This window comes from Poecile atricapillus, chromosome 3 (genome assembly GCF_030490865.1).
Source record: "Poecile atricapillus isolate bPoeAtr1 chromosome 3, bPoeAtr1.hap1, whole genome shotgun sequence".
Lineage (NCBI taxonomy): Eukaryota > Metazoa > Chordata > Aves > Passeriformes > Paridae > Poecile > Poecile atricapillus.
Window position 1 is genome coordinate 62910155 of NC_081251.1, and position 20144 is coordinate 62930298.

Consider the following 20144-nt stretch of genomic DNA (forward strand, 5'->3'; position numbering starts at 1 on the left):
TCCTACACTAGACAGCATGTCATGGACAGGCTATGCACACGTGACATGCTTTGATTCTGGTATTTCAGTGGTCAGACTCTCCATAGATCTGTCATGAACTCATAGAGCTGCAAGAGAACTGCTGTAGTAATATGAATAAGCTAGTTCTCTACAAGCGCTCTTTTGAGAAAAAGAAATAAAGGAATCAGTCTGCAGAGCATGTTACTGGCAAATGCTGTTATTCTTCTACCTGAACATTTTATCTTGGAAACTTCAGTCCAATGGATCTGCCTGTCTTCCAGCATATTTACATGGCTACCTACATTCATGGCTTCTGCTGGAAACAGATGGAGCTGTTTGGTTAAAAAACCTATACATGTGCAGACACTCAGAAGTAAAAGACATTACCTCACTGAAAAGCAAGAAACATTAGGGACAAATTCTGTTCTTCAAAGAGGCAAACAAAATTAATTCTCCACTGTGTTATTCCATTTGCAGAGTAAGTCATGGATAAAGCACATCACCTGTACCCTTTTCCATAGTCGAGACCACTGTGAAATGCAGCTTCACAAATCAACCCTTAAAACTTTAAACACAGTTGATGTCTTTCAGTAGGATCTATGCAGAACCCACAGGAGGATGTCAGGAATAAAATCTCTTAATTCTCACGCCCCTCGCTCCCTGCCACCCTGTGTTTCAAAGCACTGTGGTTTCACCTGAGTGAGATGCTGAAAGACGAGCTTCCGGGGGCGATCCCCGTTCTGTCCGACGTGTCGGACAGCTCTCCGGTTTGCCGGGCAGAGCCTGGCAGGGGCTGCTTTGCGGTGGGCAGCGGCGGGGCTGGAGCCTTCCCTGTCCGCTCCCCCTCCCCACGTCGTCCCCACGGCGCTCAGGGGCTGGCACCCCGCGGGACGGCTCCGGGATCCGCCTCTCCCTTCCCCGCAAGATCCTCCTCGGCGGCGCGGGGCTGGGGCGAGGGCACAGGCGCTCGCAGGAGGAGTAGCGGGGCGGGGCGGCCCCTCCCGGTACCAGGTATAAGCCGGTGCTGCCGAGTGAGGAGCGGGTTTGTTCTGCGCCTCCCCCCCCCGCCCCCGCGGCCCGGGCAGCACCAGCAGTACCGGGCAGCACCAGCAGTACCGAGCAGCACCAGCAGTACCGAGCAGCACCAGGCAGCACCAGCAGCTCGGGCAGCAGCGGCGCCGCTGGACAGCGCAGGCGGCTCCGCGGGCGCGGAGAGCGGCCGGACCGGACCGGACCGCGCCTTGGGCACGGCAGGAGCAGCGCGCCCAGGGAGCTCCCGGGGACCCGGGCAGGCGGCCGCTGTCCCGCCGGCGTTCTCTGCCCCCGGGCCCAGGATCTCCCGCCCGCAGGGAGAGGCTTGTCTGGAGAGCCGAGCGGCAGCGCACGGGAGCTTCTGTTTCCCTCCCCGGCAGCTGCGCCGGCTGACATTCCTCTGCATTTCTTAAGGGGGAAAACTCAGCGAAGAAGGGCGGTAGAGAAGCGGGGGAAAGTTGACTGACTTGCAGAGAGGTGAAGCTTTGCTGTGGCTCCCACTGCACTTTGCACTTGAGACTGTCAGTCTACTCGAAGCTGGAGAATGGAGCCAGAGCCCCCGCCCGAGCTCACAGCAATTCCCCTCGGGGAGAATGGGAGTGTCCACCCGGTGCCCGACACAGCCCTGCTGTCCCCGGGGAGAGGCACGGCCGTGTTCATCATCCGCTGTGTGATCCCTTCACTTTACCTGCTGATCATCACTGTCGGCTTGCTGGGCAACGTCACCCTCATGAAGATCTTCGTTTCCAACAGTGCCATGAGAAGTGTGCCAAACATCTTCATCTCCAGCCTCGCCGCTGGTGATCTGCTCCTGCTAGTGACCTGTGTGCCTGTGGATGCCTCTCGGTATTTCTCTGAAGAGTGGCTCTTCGGGGAAGTTGGCTGCAAGCTCATCCCTGTCATCCAGCTGACCTCCGTTGGTGTCTCTGTCTTCACCCTCACTGCCCTCAGTGCTGACAGGTAGGAAAGCTGGGCTGCCACTTCAGCTCTCTGCAACTTGGGCTAAGGCTGGATGAAAGGTAAAGCATCTCTCTAGATAAGGTGTCCCTGCTTTGTAATCCCCTCATTCCAACTTGTGAGGTGCCCATGCTTCCTCTTCCTTCACTGGCCAACGGCAAGTGGTACTTATTGAAGTTAAAGGGTATCTGGAAACAGCTGTGCCTGACCCCCAGCTTCCAGGACGTCAGCAGCCCTGTCTTCTGCACCCCTGGGATGGTGCTGTAACAGTCCATATATTGGAATTTCATTCATTAGAGTTTTAGATACGACCCTTGCCAAGTCACAGTGTTGTGTCAACAGGCAATGGACTACTTAAACCAAGTTAGGCACGGATGTATTTTTAATCAATTTATTTCTTTCTGCTCAGAAGGTGTAGGCATGTGTGCAGGTATGTGTGTCTGTGCCTTAGGAGAAGAGCAGGTTACTAGAGGTGACTGCCAGAACTAGTTTAGCTTCTGGGAATTCAGGGACACCAAATAGCTCTGTTTTAATTGTCAGCCTCAAACTCTAGTTCAAACTATTCTTATTGTCTTCTGAACTTTTAGAAAAGAAGGGAAAAAAAAAAAGAAAATATCCCCAAACAAATTAGAAAGTAACACTTTTATCTCCTGTACTTGTCAAATTAGGAAGGAGGAAGGAGCTGGATCCCCAGTTTTTCCTTCCAATTACTGTGAATGGGTACTTAAGGAATTTATTACAACTGAGTGGCTATAAGACTGTGCTTCAGGCTCTGAAAGACAAAATCTTGCAGTGTAATTGAAAACTTAAATTATATGAAAAGATCTTTATTTTTATATCTAATTAATTTTTTTGTCCAGAAATGAAAATGTTTAATTCTTTCTCTGTAGGAATTCTCCCATTTTCTTTTGTTGGATTTTGAACTGAGCCACTTCATTATACTGGTGCATTATGTGAAGAGTTGAGTTTACAAATACATTTTCCCACTTAGAGTAATGCTTCTTTAATACTTTTAATCCTTTATTTTCTTTAATAGACTACAACTTTTTTTAATTTTTTTTTAACTAATTCAGTAATTGTTTGACTTCACTTGAGGGTAGTCTTCAGTGAACATTAATTTCAGTTCTGTTTGAATCAGGACATAACATATTTGTCTATAAAGACTGCAACTGATGAAAATGGATTATGGTTTTGAAGAAGAGTTTGCAAAACATACCTTAAAGTGAGCACCTGTAGCACTGATTACCTCAGTTAAATAGTATTTCAATATCTGTCTTTACAGATCCAAGGAAACCCTACAGTTCTCTTTGTGCTTTATTTCCACTCCTTAATATCTTGTGGTACACATCCTATTTGAAAAGGGAAGAAGTTAGTTGAGATCACCTCTCTAGAGAAATGTAATGTGAGGGAATGCTGGTCATTTAATGTTTAAGGATTCATTAATTTGGTTTTTATATAGCTTTGGAGCATTCATTGTTTCATTTTCCAGATAATTTTATAACCTTTTTATATCAGTAAAGAGTCAAGAATTTATAATACTGACTCTGTTTATGCTTAATGCATGTAGAATTGCATATGCTAAAAATTGGTTACAGTTTGTGTGCTGAGACCAAACAAGCTCATAATGAACATGTTTCTTCAGCATTTTGGACTCCACAGTATATGCCAGTGTCAGAAATTGTTATACTAGGAATTTATAATGTTTCTTTAACGTTTGTAGTTTTATTTTAGGTTACTGAGAACAGAACAACTTTTATTTTCCAGTCAGAAGATCTTCCACTGACTTCAGAGACCAGTCTTTTAGGACCCAGGAGACTGCTGAGTGAAGCCGGCTGAACTTTCAGTGGTGTCTGGGTTGGAGTCAAATCTATGGATTTGTACAACACCAGTGTTGAGCTAGAGAGGAGGCACTGGTGTGGAGGGGTTTCTGTGACACTGATCTGTAGCTGGATTATAATGTGTGTCACCACTAGATCAGTTGTGGGTGGTTATGCTGGCAGATCAGAGGTGTTGGCAGTGTCCTGCACCCAAGACGTGCTGAGGAGGTGAGACCTGGCTGGGGGCAGTGTTTTCTCCAGGTGAGTGAATTTAGGGTAGGATGGCAGCAGTTTGTAAGCAGTGATGTCACCAAGAGGGCTCCATTACAATCCAGTGCCTATTTGATCTGTCTTCATAGCGGCCCCTTCTCTCACAGAAAATGTTCAAAGTACAGCTTAATAGAGGATAACAAAACCCTGCTGTTTGCTGCTTGTAGCCATGAGACAGTATAGAATGGCAGACACTGATTACACTAAGTAACAGACTTAGGAATACTTAGGATTCTTTAGAGCATGCTTGTGAAAATTAGGATAATGGAGGTTGTCTTGGGTTCCACAGTCTAATTGACACTTATTGTTTATGTGGAAATTCTGCATGACAATTTCCGTGTATGTGATACATTTAACAGAAGTAGCTGCAGAAGTTACAAACTCTGAGTGATTGTTGCCAACAAAGTGAAAGAAGAAATAGTACTTTTAGTACAATTAAAACTACTACTACTACTTTAGTAAAAGTAGTGGTATATAATTACATATATATTTTTTTTTCTAAAGTTGCTTTATTTCATATAGATTTTTTTTTTGTCACAGAAGTCCTTCTCAGCATCAGTAATGCTTTGTGTGACAAACATGCACCTTTTATTTGCAAACTTCATTATCTTGTATTGAGATTGAGTTTTAATTCAGGCGTTTTTGTGTGTGTATACAAGTTTAGTATGTAATTTTTAACAATACTTTTCAGATTTCCCTTCCATGCAGATGGAATTTAGCATCATATCTGCCTGAGGCTGCCCATCCCCATCACAGGAGCAGCAGCTGGCTCTTCCCACCCCTGAGCTCCTGGAGTTCTGGCTGCCTGGAGTGGGGAGTGGTGCCCTGCTGCAGCCCCACGCGTGTTGGGGCAGAGAGGAGAGGGAGGTCAGTGGTGAAGGTGGGGATGGTGGCAGCAGAGATGACGCAGTGGTGGTACAGGGTTTCGGTGTCAGAACAGGATGCAATCTCCCTTTCCTGTGGGATGGAGAAGGCAGCACAGGCGCTGTGCTGCTGAGCCAGCTGTCCCTTCTCATTGCCATGCAGGAGATACGTAGGGACAGCAACCCTGCCCCTCATGGCCACTGAGTTTTCTCTATTGTGGAGAAACCAGACCACCTCTACAAACCTTATTATTATATATCTCTTGTTTATAAAACCAAAGCAAAAAGAGAGGGTGGTTAATAGAGAAAACTTAACAGAGTGGATGACAAATAAGGAAAAGGAAGAGGGCTGAAAGACAAAAATGTAGAAAAAAGAAAAGAGGGGAACTAAGGGGAATGTTAGACAGAACACTCCCAATAGCACTTAGCATACCCTGAAAGTGCCCAGAGCTGGTGCACAGTGGCTAGGAATGCACTTCCTAAAGGTGTGGTGGGACAAGAATTGAAAAATGGGGCCTGGATAAGCTTGTTTCTTCAGGGTCCATGGGCTGCAGTTTTGGCAAGGGCTAATGGATGTTGATGAGAAAGTCTCAGGACTTGGTGTGGTCTTTGATAAGGAGGATAAAAATAAAGAAGTGAGATCTGTTTGTCAGAGGGACTGCAGTATGGCACGCATGAAAAAAAATGCTGTGTGCTAGCATCTCCTCACTGCAAAAAGGGCAGAAACCAGGGATGAACCTGACTTGAACCATCCAATGAACTTGCTCACTGCTGCACAAAGTGTTTTTCCAATTTGTGTCCATGATGGACCATACATTTAGCTCAGTAGGCAAACTGGGCCCATAGGACTCCTCTTTTTCTCAGGGTGAGGGATCTTGCCGTTTTGTGCATGGAAAGGAATCTAGGTAGAGTAAGAACATAAGCAGGAAGGTATAGAAAGGTGTATCCAAAATGCTTTTCAGAGTTAGAGGTCTGGATAGCATTTTAACCTTGGTGTGGACAGCTCAGGGGACAGTCAATTAAGACTTGGTGCCTCTGGCCTTACTGCAGTATTGTGTGGTACCCACAAAATGCCAAGACATCTGCAGTGAATATCCTTTGGAGGAATAAATAGCAGCCACTTCAAACAGCTTTAGATTTGTCCAACACAGTCTTTCCTTTTCTCTTTAGCTGTCATTTATCCCTCATTTTTTAAGTGATCTGTAAAAATAGGATTAACTTTAATTCTGTTTCTTTTTCTACACTGAATTTTGTTGCTAATGAAAGATTTAAATGTGTTAGCTGTAATGCAGTTCTGCTGCACTCTAATGGAAACAGCAAAGCTGAACTCACCCTACTACAATTGGAATAGCATTGTATTTGTTGTCTTCCTAAGTAATGTGACATAAAGACACCTTTGATGAGACAAATACTTGATTAACAGGTAACAGTTTGAAAATTTAAATTCATACTTGAATAGCTAAATTTAGTGCCTGAGATGCTTAAAATGTATTCTATAGATTTTCATAGCTGAACTATTTGTTCCTTCTATTTCATTTCTTTATTTGTGTTAGATTTGGAAGGCTGCAATCTATATTTAAAATGTTTTTTGCAAGTTTGTACTCTGCTGATGTCTAATGACATCTGATAGCAAAATCTGTTTTGGCTCAGTTTGCTGGTCTATTATCTCCTTTTTTTTTATTTTTGGAGAACTTTGGAAATGTTCTGAAGTGTGCAAAGCTGCCCTAGTAACTTCTTTGGATTTTTCATTAGTAATATCACCTTAATGAAAATTTCCTTTTAACTTTCACAGAATTTATTTTTAGATTCTTTATTATGGCAGATGCTAATTAAGGCTGAAATACAGTGATTGAAAAAATATAAAATCCTCATTTCTTATTACATGTAGTGGAGCAGGTGAAGCAGGACAGTGGACATGATTTCCTTTTCAGCTCTAATAGCTGACAGTCAGGGACTAAGGAGTCCTTATGAGGAAAGCAGTATTAAATTACTTTTTGAAAATTACTTATAATTAACCAATGAATAAAGAAAAAATAATCAAAGGTAAAATGGAAGATTATCTGTGTAAGTGAAAAACAATGCCTTCGTTGTAGACAGGAGATGGGAAAACATAAATATGTGGACCAAGAAGAACTATGAGATTCTGTAAGTATATATTTTAGGAAACTTAATACTTGAGGTAAATGTATTGAATGAGTGAATTACTGAAATACATTAAAATAAATGATGGTCCAGATGTTTCTTTCATTGTAGGCTGTAGCAGTATGGTTATAAATATGCAATAACATGCAATGCAAAAGAAATTTAAGAGAGGTTTGGCAAGCTTTGACTGCCACTTTTTCAACTTGCCCTTTAGTTCATATATACAAACTTGACTCACAAAATAAAGCTTACTAGAAAACCTTTTTCAAATTAGACAATGAAACCTGTCCTCACCCAATAATTTTCCAATTATTTTATATCCATATTATGTAGATAAAAGGAATAGGATGTAAAATATAAAGAAAAAAAGAGATGGCAGAACCCACCTCTCCCCAACAATGCAGAAATAATTTTCTCTCTGGAGTAGATTCAGGAGTTAACTCTTCTGGGGTAATATTGTTCAAGCCAGGCAATTCAAATCAGCTGTTGGAGAAATTCCTCTTGTGACTGTCTTTGCACAGCTGAAAATGATTTCTCAGCAAAAACCAGTTTCCTGCCAACATACGCATCTGTTAAACTCCTGCCTTTGTGTGTGTCCTCTGTAGGCTCTCCAACCCATACAGAAACAGCTGAGATTGAGGATGGAGAAGTAAGAAATGGCTGTGGTGTTTATCCCAGTCAGCGATCAATGCAGTGCCTGTGTTGTGCTGGCAGAAACCACTTTGTTTTAACTATTGCAAATGCCGGTGTCTGATTGCCTTTTGTAGGCTGCAACCTAAACACGGAGAAACGGCTTTAAAACTATCCCTCTCCTTTCCTGCTTCTTTGAGCTATTCAGTAAAAGTCTGTAACAGACAAAATAGCTGCTAAACAGCAAATCCAGTCCAATTCTTAACAAGCATGTGTATCACCATTCATTCATTTAATTTGTTTGCCCCTCAGCATAATGTGGTACATGATGCCCTCATCTACTACACTGCAATGGATTAATAAGAACTGGAATGTTGGAATTTTCAAGTCTGCAATTAGCAGACCCTCAGAAATGCTGTCAAAGACCAAAAATGCTCTACCAATGTTTTGTCTGGGGAAAGATTTCACATGATAAATTTGCTAGAAAAGAAATAACACATCTCTGTATATTTGTGCAGTGTGATGGAACTCTTCAATATCTTCCTGAAGAGGGATAATTTAATTGAATCTTCAGTTTAAATTGTTTAATTACAGAAGAACTTGTGTATTTATGAGTTCTGCTGTAGAACCAGACTATGTGTTTCTGGTGCTAAATTATTTTATGGTTTTTTATATGTATTAATGAAACAAGGTATATGCAGTCTTGAGCCCTGGAAGAGTCGCCCCACACTAGACCCCTTGTGGGGTGGCAGCCCCAGAGTTCTGATTGGGTTTGAGCCCCTGGGGTTTCTCCCTTGCTGTGTTCCTAGTGGTCTCTGACCCTGAACTCCACCCTGGTTCTGTCCCTCAAAACCCCTCACCCTGCCTCTGTTCAGGGCTCTCTGTTCTGGATCTGACTTTTTTCCCATGTTGAAAAAATGGTTTCATGAGCAAAAGCCCATCTCGTTGGTGTTCCGTGCCACTCACTGGTAACTGTAGCTTCTCTGGACATGATCCTGCAGCTGCGTAACACAAGTTTGGTTATTTAATTCTTCCTGGCTTGTAGCATTTCTAAAAATCATTTGACCATGTGATGTTCTCTACAACTGTATGTTATCTGCCATTGCCCAGATTATAATTGAATTCATCAAAGAAATGGGAGGAATTGTTTCGTGACAGCAAAAATTTTATAAAGGCAAACTGGCACTAAGCATATTTTACACTTTGGATTTCTTCTTTCAGACACTTTGGTTTCTGTAATTGATCTTTTTATTGACCTTCTGATCTAGCAGTGATGATTTTATGAGACCTTTTCCATTCAAGTATGTATATATATTTTTGCTGAGAGCCATGCAATAAGCACATAGTAAATATGTAAACAAGCATGCAATTCTGTCTCATTAGTCTAAAGGTTGAGGTATTGATGTGATTTGGATCAAACTCAATTGGAGAAATGGATTTCTCTTTTCTTAAAGTCCTTTGACCCTTCAGGATTGAGCCTATAAACCCTGAAAGAAATAAATGAGATTAGTTGTGGTTTTCTAAGTTTTTTTAAAAGGAAAACAGAGAACTAGGGGACAAAGCCAAACAGTACCGAAGCTTGTCCAGGCTCCACATTGCCAGGCCCAATATCTAGCCTAGGGTACTGGCTTTGCCTTCATCCTATCCACCCCTCCTGAGCATAATCCAAAATCCAGAATTTCAAATTAATGTTGGAATGAGATAAATAGTCCAGAAAGGTGATAGAAGCCAAGAGCATACACATGCTAAGCTTCCTTTTACTTCCCCCAGGCAAATTGTATATCCTGGGGGATATACATATATGTATATGTTTGTGTGATGCAGTGGGCTAAGAATAAAGTTCTCTCCTCAGAGGTGAAATGTTAATTTTGAGGCACTGTCTAGCAGGCCTGGGAAATGGCTCCCAGCCACCCTGGCTGCATGAATGGCCCCTTTTTGTTCCTGGAGATGTACATGCCAGAGTTGCCTTTGCTGTGGCAGTTTTGTGAAGGCTGATGACTTTGGTGTGCCCCAGCAATTATTTAAACATAACTTTGAGGTCTGACTCCTCAACTTGTCTGTGCTTAGTTTCAGGACTGTAAATGAAGCTTAGGTGCAAAGAGAGTAGGTGCAATCTGGGGAGCTCCTGGCACGCACAGCAGGGGAAATACAACTGCTTGCTTATTTTAAAAGTCAAGAAAGAATGGGCACAGTGGGTTAGGATGGGCCAGCCATTGTGTGAGGCTTCTGGGTGATGCTTTCAGGCACCTGAAAGTGTGTGATTTTGTTCTATGCATATACATCTGTCTGTGTATATCTATCCACCTATATATATTTGCACAGACCCATATTCAACAGTACCAGAGCACGGGATTGAGGACTGGAAGTCAGACACTTGTCACACTGGTTTTGTAGAGGTCCATGATGTGATTCTGACCTGGGCCAATCAGGATTCTCTTAACAATTTCAAGGCATGATTCAGGATTAAACACAAGTCCAGGGGCCATTACCAATAGAAGTGTAAACTGGCTAATTTGTTTGGATGTGGTGGTTTCATACTGGGCTATTAAAGAGATTAATTAAACAGTCATGGATATCCAGCCAATGCCACTTGGCCTCCACCTAGCCTAAAAATAGACTATGGTACTGTTTAATTTGCTCATGTAGATTTAGCATCTTTATTAGATTTGGCTCTCCTCTCCACCCATAAATGAATGGCTTTAGAGAAGTGGAACTAAAAGTTCAGATTGCAGGCAATGAGTTGGCATTGCAAGATTTTCATGAGCTTGTAAGAAGCATAGTTAGCTAATGTGAGGCAAACAAGTAGGAAGAGAAGAAAAAATGAAAAGGAAAGAGAAAGTGTCTCCTCCGAAACACTGGTGGGGCAGGACAGGTTATACATTTCATGCAGGAAAAAACCACTCCACCATCCTGGGAAACTTCTGGTTTGATTCTTTTCAGGGTGGAGAGATCATCATCAAGTGTTGAAGCATTATTGATAGGTTTTGGCTCAACAGAGTGTATTTTTACAGAGTGGAAAACTTTTTCCACTTAGGAAAATCTTATGATTTTCCCCCTGAGAAACACAGGACACATGTCATTGACGTTGACTTTAAGTGTGTTTACACATGGTCTTCTAGTCTGCATTTCAAACACTGTTCATTATATTCACTACCAGACATCAGAAATGCTCATTCCTGAGTGAATGCAATTCTCTGCTCTCAAGAGATAAGCACAGAATAAAAATACTGGTATTACCTGAAAAAAAAAAAAGAGAGAGAAATGTACTTTATGTTGCAAGAATTTATAAGAATAAAATAGAACAAGGCGAATTTCAAATCAAATGATAAAATGATCCCATAGTATTTTCAGTATATTTTCTCCTCAACTGGATTTGGGCCAGTTGAACTGCCCATACAAGGAAAAGGGCTTTGGTTCCATCCTAAATTTCATTTTACTGCAGTTGAGTGGACTGCAATTGGACATAATATGAATATTTTTAACAAATACTGATTATACAAGCAGGTTTCCTTTTCAGATATATTTATAAGCTTTTATGTTGTTAAATTTTTTGTGTTTGAAAGCACCATGCAGGGACACAATAAAATACTCACATATGAATGGTTTTGATAAATTACTCTAGTTTGCAGGAAACGCAGTACAATGGCACAGCGACATCACTTCCAAAAGCTTATTTATAATGAGACAAATACCAACCCCTCCAGCTCCAGGATTAAAATGAAAAAGTAAAGTAATGTGAAACTTCCCTGCCTGAATTGTATCTCTGCTTGGCTTCTGACACTTCATTATTACATTTATTTTCATTGTGATGTCATGTAGGAAATTAGGTGATAAATTAGGGTCCTATTTGTGGTAGGTACTATATAAACAGCAACAAGAAGAAAGTCTTTGACCTGACGGGCTTTTAAGAAAGGACAAGAGATCATGCAGAATCAAAAGGGCAAGAAGATATTGAGGCTAATCTTGTTAGAATGGTAGGCTACTTTCCAGTGGCTGCCTAAGGTTTGGGGTTTTCTTTTCAGTTTTTTTTAAGATCATCACAAAAAAGTACTCTAAAAAAAGAGCTAGGAAAGCAAAGGAAGGACAGCGTAGGTGTAGCAAAGGAGCACCTTGTTTCAAAATCAATTCTGTGGGAGGGAAACAGCATTGTGGATGCAGCAGAAACAGGAGTAGAGCTTTCCATTCTAATTTGGAGCTGAGAAACACTTTTAGAGTCTTTGAAAACAAAGGTTAGGAGAAGCAGATAAAATAGATTGGAGTTTAGAAGGTAGTAAAATGTTATATCTCTGGAGAAAAAGGATATTCTTTTCATGAATTTATTTTGGGATTGTGTAGAAGGGAGGAGATTGCTTTAAAATGGAAATAAACACTATACAAAAAAACCCCAATCTGCTGAAGGAGAGTGAGCAAGTTTGTGCTTGTGTCTGTTGGCAGAAACTATAGCTTCAAAGACAGGAAGGGTTTCCCAAGTTGGGGTCCCTTTGCCAGCAGTGATAATGATAGAAGATATAGGAAGATGGAATTTACATGAAGGCTTTTAATTAAAACCAAATGCATATTTATAATTTTTCCCTGAACTTCATGGTAACCTATAATTTGCTCTTTTTTCATCTGTGAAGTAAAAGAAATGATGAATTTACTTATTATTTTGACTAATTTACACCGTTAATCTACTTTACTGACATTGTTTTTATTGATGGAAAATATGGTCTTTGTAATTTGAATGGTTGATGGTATTTTGCAGCCTTACACTGGCTTTACACAAATAAAGAGGTTGGGTTTTCACTTTGGGAACACTTCTCATTACACTCAGTTTACATTTATTTTTATCTGTAACCTGTTTCTTTTCACTATATAGCTTCTTAAAGATATAACAAGATGACTAGTTTTGTAAAACACACTGCATTTTTCTTCTCGTTGACACTGAGTACTGTGAAGGGCTGAGTCCCAGGAAGAGTGCCACCCTATAGTCAGTAAAGCAGCGAGTAGAATATAAGGAGGGTTTTTTTTTGCACTAAACTCAGCTGTTTTGTGAAAAAGTGCACTCTGCTCCAATGCCTTTCCACTTGGAGAAAGTTATGGCTCAGGGAAAATCATACTATTTACTGAAATGGCAAGATATGCCAATGGACAAATATATGTGGCACCTTCTGCTAGGGTAAAGACTTCTGCAAAAGTCTTCAATTTAGAGATTACTTAGGCAAATTTGGTTCTAAAACAATTATTTATGACATGGTCATTTACTTGGGTGATAGGACTGTGGTCAAAATATTTTGAAGCAAAGAAATGGAAAAGGAGATGAAAAAATCTGTACTACAAAACATTATTTTTATCTAATGTCCTCACCCTACCCCAGAATCCCCAAACCAGCTTTTCCCTAAGAATGCAGACTTTTTTAAAAATGAGCAGATGTAAGGACTTGACATCACCTCAAAAATATGTCTTTATGTAATGAAATAAATGCAGACAGCAATAGGAAGCAATTATTGAATAATAAGGTCACAGTTTGTGCCTGTGAGTATCCATGCTTTGTGCAGAAACCTCTGTCCTTCCTATGGCAGTATAAAGGCTTTCTTTACACCTTGGTGTCCAGGGAGTTTCTCACTGTGTGATAGCAAAAATGGAAAATAACAAAGACAGTTTGCTGAGTTTTGTTTTCTACTCGGTGATAGGGGTGAAAATACAGTAAAAATTCTCTCTCTGAATTTAGAGAGGACATGAACATTAACAGCCATTATTTTTAATTATTTAATGATTAAGCAATTTATCACAAACCTGAGAAAGAGGACCCTAAGGCACATTTTGACTCACATATTCTCTGAAGTAAAGGTTTCCTTGGGTACCATGACAGTATCCCTGCTCCAGATGTTTTTATGGCATAGATCTGCTTAAGGTGTTGAGGGGCTATGAGCTGCCTGTCAGGACCTGCAAATTAGCCCTAAAGGGCATTTGGGACCACAGCTCCATTTATCAGCATTCCCTTCAGCAACCACATTATATTTGGGTAAAAACTAATCCTTGGTAAGTATTTAGACCCTTGCTCATACCTGTACATATTTTTACATCTTTATGCATGTTTATCTATCTACATGCATGCATATGGAATTTTATCACAAAGTAGAGGCATCTAACTTACTGTTCTCCTTAATCTAAACTCAATTCTCTGTAGCTAACAGAGAAAAACACAAGCACTCCAGAGGGTGATTTAATATACCTAAAATCTGAATCACTCTTTGAAAGTGCTTCTCCACTGATTACAAACATGTGAGGATGAACAAAGTGTGAACAAAGTTATGTACCTGGAGTCTGAATCTCTCCTGATTCCTCTTATCCTGTTAAACTTTTCTTTAAATATTAAAGAAGAATAATTTTTTCCATTTCTCAAAACTTCTGCTCTTTCAGAAAAAATCAGCCATCCCAAATCAAATTTAAAGTAGAAACAAAAAAAATAATGGAGTTAAAAGAAATCCCATGAGTTTCCATACTGCCACAGCTTAGACAAAATGAAATGTTTTGCTTAACCTTTGTTTAAGGTTTAGTTTTTAACAAAAACAATAAAGTATAATTTACTTACATTTAAAAAAAATTAAATAAATTAAAAATCTAACTGGAACTTTAAGGTATCCTCGAAATATTTTTCTCAAATTATATTTGTCCTTATAACATATAAATTTTCTTGTGGAAATTTTAACTTTGTATTACCTCCTGCAATGATTTTATTTAATAAAAGAATTCCTGACCAAAGTCTACTTCAGTTCATTTATTTTACTTTGGTCTAGAGTGATACTTCCCTTCTCTGCAAATCTTCCTGTTTCCATTGCATGGGCTGTGAAATTATCAGTTCCACAAAGGTTTATATGCAATCATACATTATGAGACAGTTTTCCAAAATGCAGTGTAGAGCAGCAGCTTCCAGCTATTGACGTGGAAATGTTTACTTTATGTAAGAGTTTAATACTTTCTGCACAGGCCGTTGGGAGTCAGATATGCCTGACTTCATGAAGATGCATATATTCCTCTGAGGGGGACTGGGATTTCCTAGAGTGGGGAAGTTGTGGTGGCAGCAAGAGAGAGCCCTGGGCTTCAGGAGCTGAGGAAAGAAGGAAGGAAACACTAAGTGTGCATGTTCTGGTACACACGGAGTATGGATTTTGGATATGGAGTATGGACATTTGGAGATTTTCTGGGGATATTTGGAAAGGCAGAGGGCAGAGCCATGGCTGATTCTTCACGTTCACTACAATGGCACAGAATGGGCACCTACAGCCACGGGTTGTATCCAGGGCTCCTTCTGCCTCCTCTGATGAGTGCATACAAAAAAAGGTAGAGATTTAGAGAAGGCAAGTTAAAGAAAGATTACAAGCCCCTTGGCATTTCAAATAAGAAAAAAACCCAAACAACCCATGACGTTATTTTAATCAAAGATATGAAGTAAGCTTGTGTATTGCATGTTGAATTTGAATACCTTTTAATTTGCATCTGCATTTTGCTCAATTTCAGGTACAAAGCAATTGTAAATCCCATGGACATCCAGACCTCCAGTGCAGTGCTGTGGACTTGTCTTAAAGCCACTGCCATCTGGGTAATCTCCATGCTCCTAGCAGTTCCTGAAGCAGTGTTCTCTGAACTAGCTCACATCAATGACACAGATAATGCCACTTTCACAGCCTGCATACCATACCCTATGACAGATGATGTGCACCCAAAGATCCATTCTGTGCTGCTTTTCCTTGTGTATTTCCTTTTCCCTCTTGTAATTATCAGTATCTACTACTATCATATTGCAAAGACCTTAATAAAAAGTGCTCACAACATCCCTGGGGAACACAGTGAGCATTCCAAAAGACAGGTAAGCAAATTGCTTTTTACATCCTGGTAAAAGATTTGTGTGCTGTATACACTTATAAATGAAAGTCAAGGGATTATAACATCCAACTTGTTGGATTTTGCAGAGAATTAGTTCAGTTTCCACATGAAATAAACCAAGGATTATCTCAAAATTTTCCTTATTTTCACAATTTCTCAATATTAAGCCCAGTATGTAAATGAATACGAACAAGGAAAATTATAAATTCACTGCCATGAATGCACATTCATAGCAGCAAATGAGACTGGTATATAAGTTTGTACGTGCTGTTACTGTACCCATTACTTATATTCTTACTGAGGAATGATGTTTTTGTAGTTAATGATGGTGGCTTCACCTGTCTCTATAGGCAGTCATTTCAGGAAAGAAATCTTACATTAATGCTTTGAGAATTGTCCCTTTTAATTTGTGCTTGGAAATGAGAAAACTGACACAGGCAGGGAAAACTTTACTTAGGGGATTTAAGGTTCTTCTCAGATGGAGTGCTGAAAATGTGAACACAGAGTAACTGATTTTTTGGTTACTTTCTCAGATACAATCCTGAACAGGCACTTTTCTAATATCCTTTCTGTAAAGAGATGCTTTAAAATTCTTGGTATAGATTCTGTATATCTTTGAGACAAAACATTTTAAAATGCTGGACAAAGCCAATCTTCCTTGTAAGTCAGAGGAAGCAATAAGATACTAACATCAGCATGAACACACATATGTACAAACAACAGCTTTTGCAGTGAAAGTGCCTCAGCTAGTTTACAAAAAAACATTAGTATTGACAGAGAAAAATATGCCCATTTAAACAGTTTTGAATGATTTTCTCTGCTAGTAATTTAGAAAACTACTTTCCTACTCACAGAAATCTCTTCACATGTACACATTCCTTTAGAAAGACTACATTCCTTTGCATCCTTTTTGAGCAGCATTTCATTTCTACTCTAGTCTGTTTCTTGTCAAAAGTGCCTACCTATTAGCAGTTCATGTATTATTTTATTTTCCTGTGAAATATAGAGGGCCTTTTGGCTGAACCCTCTGGATGTAAACAATATTTAATTTATACCACATTTCTGAACTCATACGTATTTTTGAAGTAAGAACACATTTTTTCATTCTACTTAGATTTTTTTCTCTTTGTTAATCTATGAGGCTCAGAAGGATAGAAAATTCTGGTGTACTTACATATCTCCCAGCAAGGGGAAATAAATTCAGACTATTGCTATCAGCTCATGTTTCTTTAGGCCAAGTGAAATATTCGCATTATACTTCTGTACCTTTTAGTCTGCTCTTGCAATCTGTCTGAGTGCAAATGCTACCAAATTTGAATGTTAGAGTTTTCCCATCTTTTTTTGATCTCCCCACTGTTTTTTGTTTAGATAGACCCAAGAAAACTATTAAAAGATTAATTTCACTGATTTTGAAAAACTGTTAGAATAAATTCACTTGATTTTTGTGTTTTTTTTCCCCAGAAAATTGAGCAGAGTAGAAAACTCTCCTTCCTGTGCAAAACTTTCATGCCTGATACACATAATAAATCTTTTAGTAGGAATATGGGGACACTCTTTGCCTCTCTGCCTGGCCAGTTTATCTCCCTCTGTCAGTTTGGAACCACTGTGTAGGCTCATATCCTGCCATCTTTTCAGCCACTCTCAGTATCTACAATGTAATCTGTTATACATTAACACTGCAATTAAGGCACATTTTGTGATGTTACTGCAATTAATGGAACCTTTCACCTTACCCTGAAATTAAGATGCTTCAGATGGTGTAATGCAATTTTGTTGGTTTCCCTAGGAGAAAGGTGCAAGCTGAGACCCTCAGTGAGAAACCAGATAGAAGTACCACTGTATAGCTAACCCTAGTAATGTCTATCTCATGATATCTCTAGATTTTGAAGCCAACAGTTTCCAAATAGCTTTTTGACTAAGGGCTTAAAACTTAAGTTTTGAGCCAAGCACTGAGATCTTGTCAGAAAAGGTTACATTTCATGACATCCTTTGGTGCGTGCTTACAGGCTACAAGCCGGTGTTTCCTTGGGCCATGAATCACTCTTGCTGTGTGTATCATATAGAAAGAGCAACCTTCTGTAAACTGCAAACAGCTAAGAAAGTTCACTGAAAGTAAAATGCAAGAGGAAAAGGAAAGTAAATGAGATGGCGAAAGTAATTCAGGCCTTAAAGGAAGCATTTTTGCTGGCCTTACTCATGACAATTGTTGAAGCTAATATAAAGCAAAATGCTACATATTTTAATTAAATGTGTTATGTGGGGTTGTTCTATTTGTTGTTGTTCATTTGAGTTCTCTTCATCTTTTTAGATGGAAACTCGGAAGCGTCTGGCAAAAATTGTTTTAGTTTTTGTTGGCTTCTTTGCTATCTGCTGGTTTCCTAACCACGTGCTATACATGTACAGATCTTTTCATTACAATAAGATTGATCCATCGATGGGACATATGGTTGTCACCTTAGTGGCCCGAGTGCTAAGCTTCTGCAACTCTTGTGTCAACCCATTTGCACTGTATTTTCTCAGTGAGAGTTTTAGAAGACATTTCAACAACCAGCTTCGCTGCAGGAAGAAAGCTCAGAAAGAGAGATCTGCCAGCTACTTGTGCAACACTTCTGCCATTCAAATGACTTCCCTGAAAAGCAATACCAGGAACACAGTAACTACCATGACACAACTGAATGGGCACAACTTAAAACAAGAAATGTCATTATGATATAATGAGTGTGATTTTTGACTGTGAAACAAATCTGAACTTTTCCTTTGCAGCTTGTAATTCACTTTTGGCTCTCATTCTTAGACAGTCCTCAGGAGAGAGGATCTGTTAAATTCTGGCCAATCTGAGGTTCCTTCACGCTGTCTGACTCTTAGATAGAAGTGAAGAGTGTGTTTTACTGAGAAAACAAAACTGACTGGCATCATATCATACTTTAAAGGAGATGCTGATACATGTTTAACATAAAGGAAAGCAGTGTATCTGATAAAACATTGCTTTAAAAAAATATGGATTTTCTGATCTGAAAATATGCATTTTTAACTGAATATTGATCTAGGCTTATGTTTTGCTTTAATAGATTGTGCATGATTTTAGCTCTGTGGTGTGTGCTAGCTTTGCTGATTAAGACTGTTAGGCATTTTGGATTTAATTAAACTTTTATTTTTAATTTATTTTTTCTTTAATCAGCTCTCATGTCAGCACAGGTAGTCTGACTGAAGCTTATTGCTGCTATTTATACAAGGCTGCTCATATAAAATTTTGAAGGGCGGGTGTCAGAGCTCTATCCCCCCTTACACAATGGCATAGAATCTGACAAATAATCATTCCCAAGCCAGGTGAGAGGTTAGTTTTCATGTCTGAGCTCCAGAGAGAAGATGCTCACAGTGTCTTTCTTAGAAGAAGCAGTAATAGCAGACAAAGGCACCTCGTGGAATATTGGAGGTTAATTTTTTCACAAACGGGACGGGACCCCCGGGTGACGCGTCAAGAGCTTTTATTTTGGACACCAGTCACAGTTACAGTCACAGGAGATGGCACAAGATACCATGAGCAGCCGGAGATCTCTTTGTTACTGAACATTTTAAAAGTTTTTCAGCCAATAGCATATTGCTAAAGCTTGCAGACAATTGTTCTATCCAGTCACTAAAAGCACATGTACACCTTCTTCAAACAATGCTTGCTTGTTTGTTTTCTATTAAATATACACAATACTCTGTTATTAAGATTAAAACCTTCTACTATCTTGGTAAGCATATTTTTCTGCAGCCTTAAGGTCTATCTCAGCCAAGCTTAAAAACTCAACTATTGTTTCATGTCCTTGCATATTGTATTACTGTGTCTTTTTACTTTCAGGCTTTGCAGCTGCAGCTAGCTCTAAGTTCTCTGCTTTTTCTTTTCTGAGGCCTATTTTCACAGCTTATGAAAGTCTTCTTACTTTTGCTGTTTCCCACGGTGGAAGTTTTTTATGGCCAGTTCATGAGCCAAATGTAATTTTAGGTATGTTTTTCTTTACAGTTGGGTGGAACTGCTCCAGCACAGATCTGTCTCTGTCACAACACTGTATCCTGTACTTCTGCACTGACTTCTCTAAGGTGAATACTAGAGAGTACACAAGAAATTTAGATTGGATTTTGGAATTAGTTGCTAGTCTTACAATTTCAAAAGCTGAAGTGCTAATGCAGTGTATCGGTTCATTGTTCCCTTTGTCCTTAATAATGCACTTGTTCTTATTTGGTTCTGTTTGTAACTCTGTGAACCACCTGAAGTTCAAAATTTCTTTCTCAATTCCTCTCTCTTCAAGACTAGTTATAACCCTACCCCAATTTTTAAAGCAGTGAGAAGTTACATTAATGTAACCTGTAAGTTGTCTAGCTATTTATCTGAAAAAAAGAAAAAAAAAAAATCCCCAGTTGCGACCACTCAACAGGGAAAGTTGATTGAAGTTCTTAATGTCAACCAGCATGGTCCAGCTGGTGAGAGACCTATAGGAGGATGCAATATAGTTAAAGTTGTGCGCATCATTCAAATGAGAGAACTTTCTAAATTGAGTTTAGACTGGCTCCATATGGCCTACCC

At 39.7% G+C, this 20144-nt stretch overlaps 1 protein-coding gene across 1 annotated transcript; it reads left to right on the forward strand.

Moving 5' to 3' along the window:
- Positions 1-1573: 1573 nt before the first annotated feature.
- On the forward strand, positions 1574-18298 carry NMBR (neuromedin B receptor). The gene is made up of 3 exons (XM_058836059.1): positions 1574-1992; positions 15212-15560; positions 17886-18298. The coding sequence occupies exons 1-3, from the start codon at positions 1577-1579 to the stop codon at positions 18285-18287; spliced, it is 1167 nt and encodes a 388-aa protein (XP_058692042.1). The 5' UTR covers positions 1574-1576; the 3' UTR covers positions 18288-18298.
- Positions 18299-20144: the final 1846 nt, after the last annotated feature.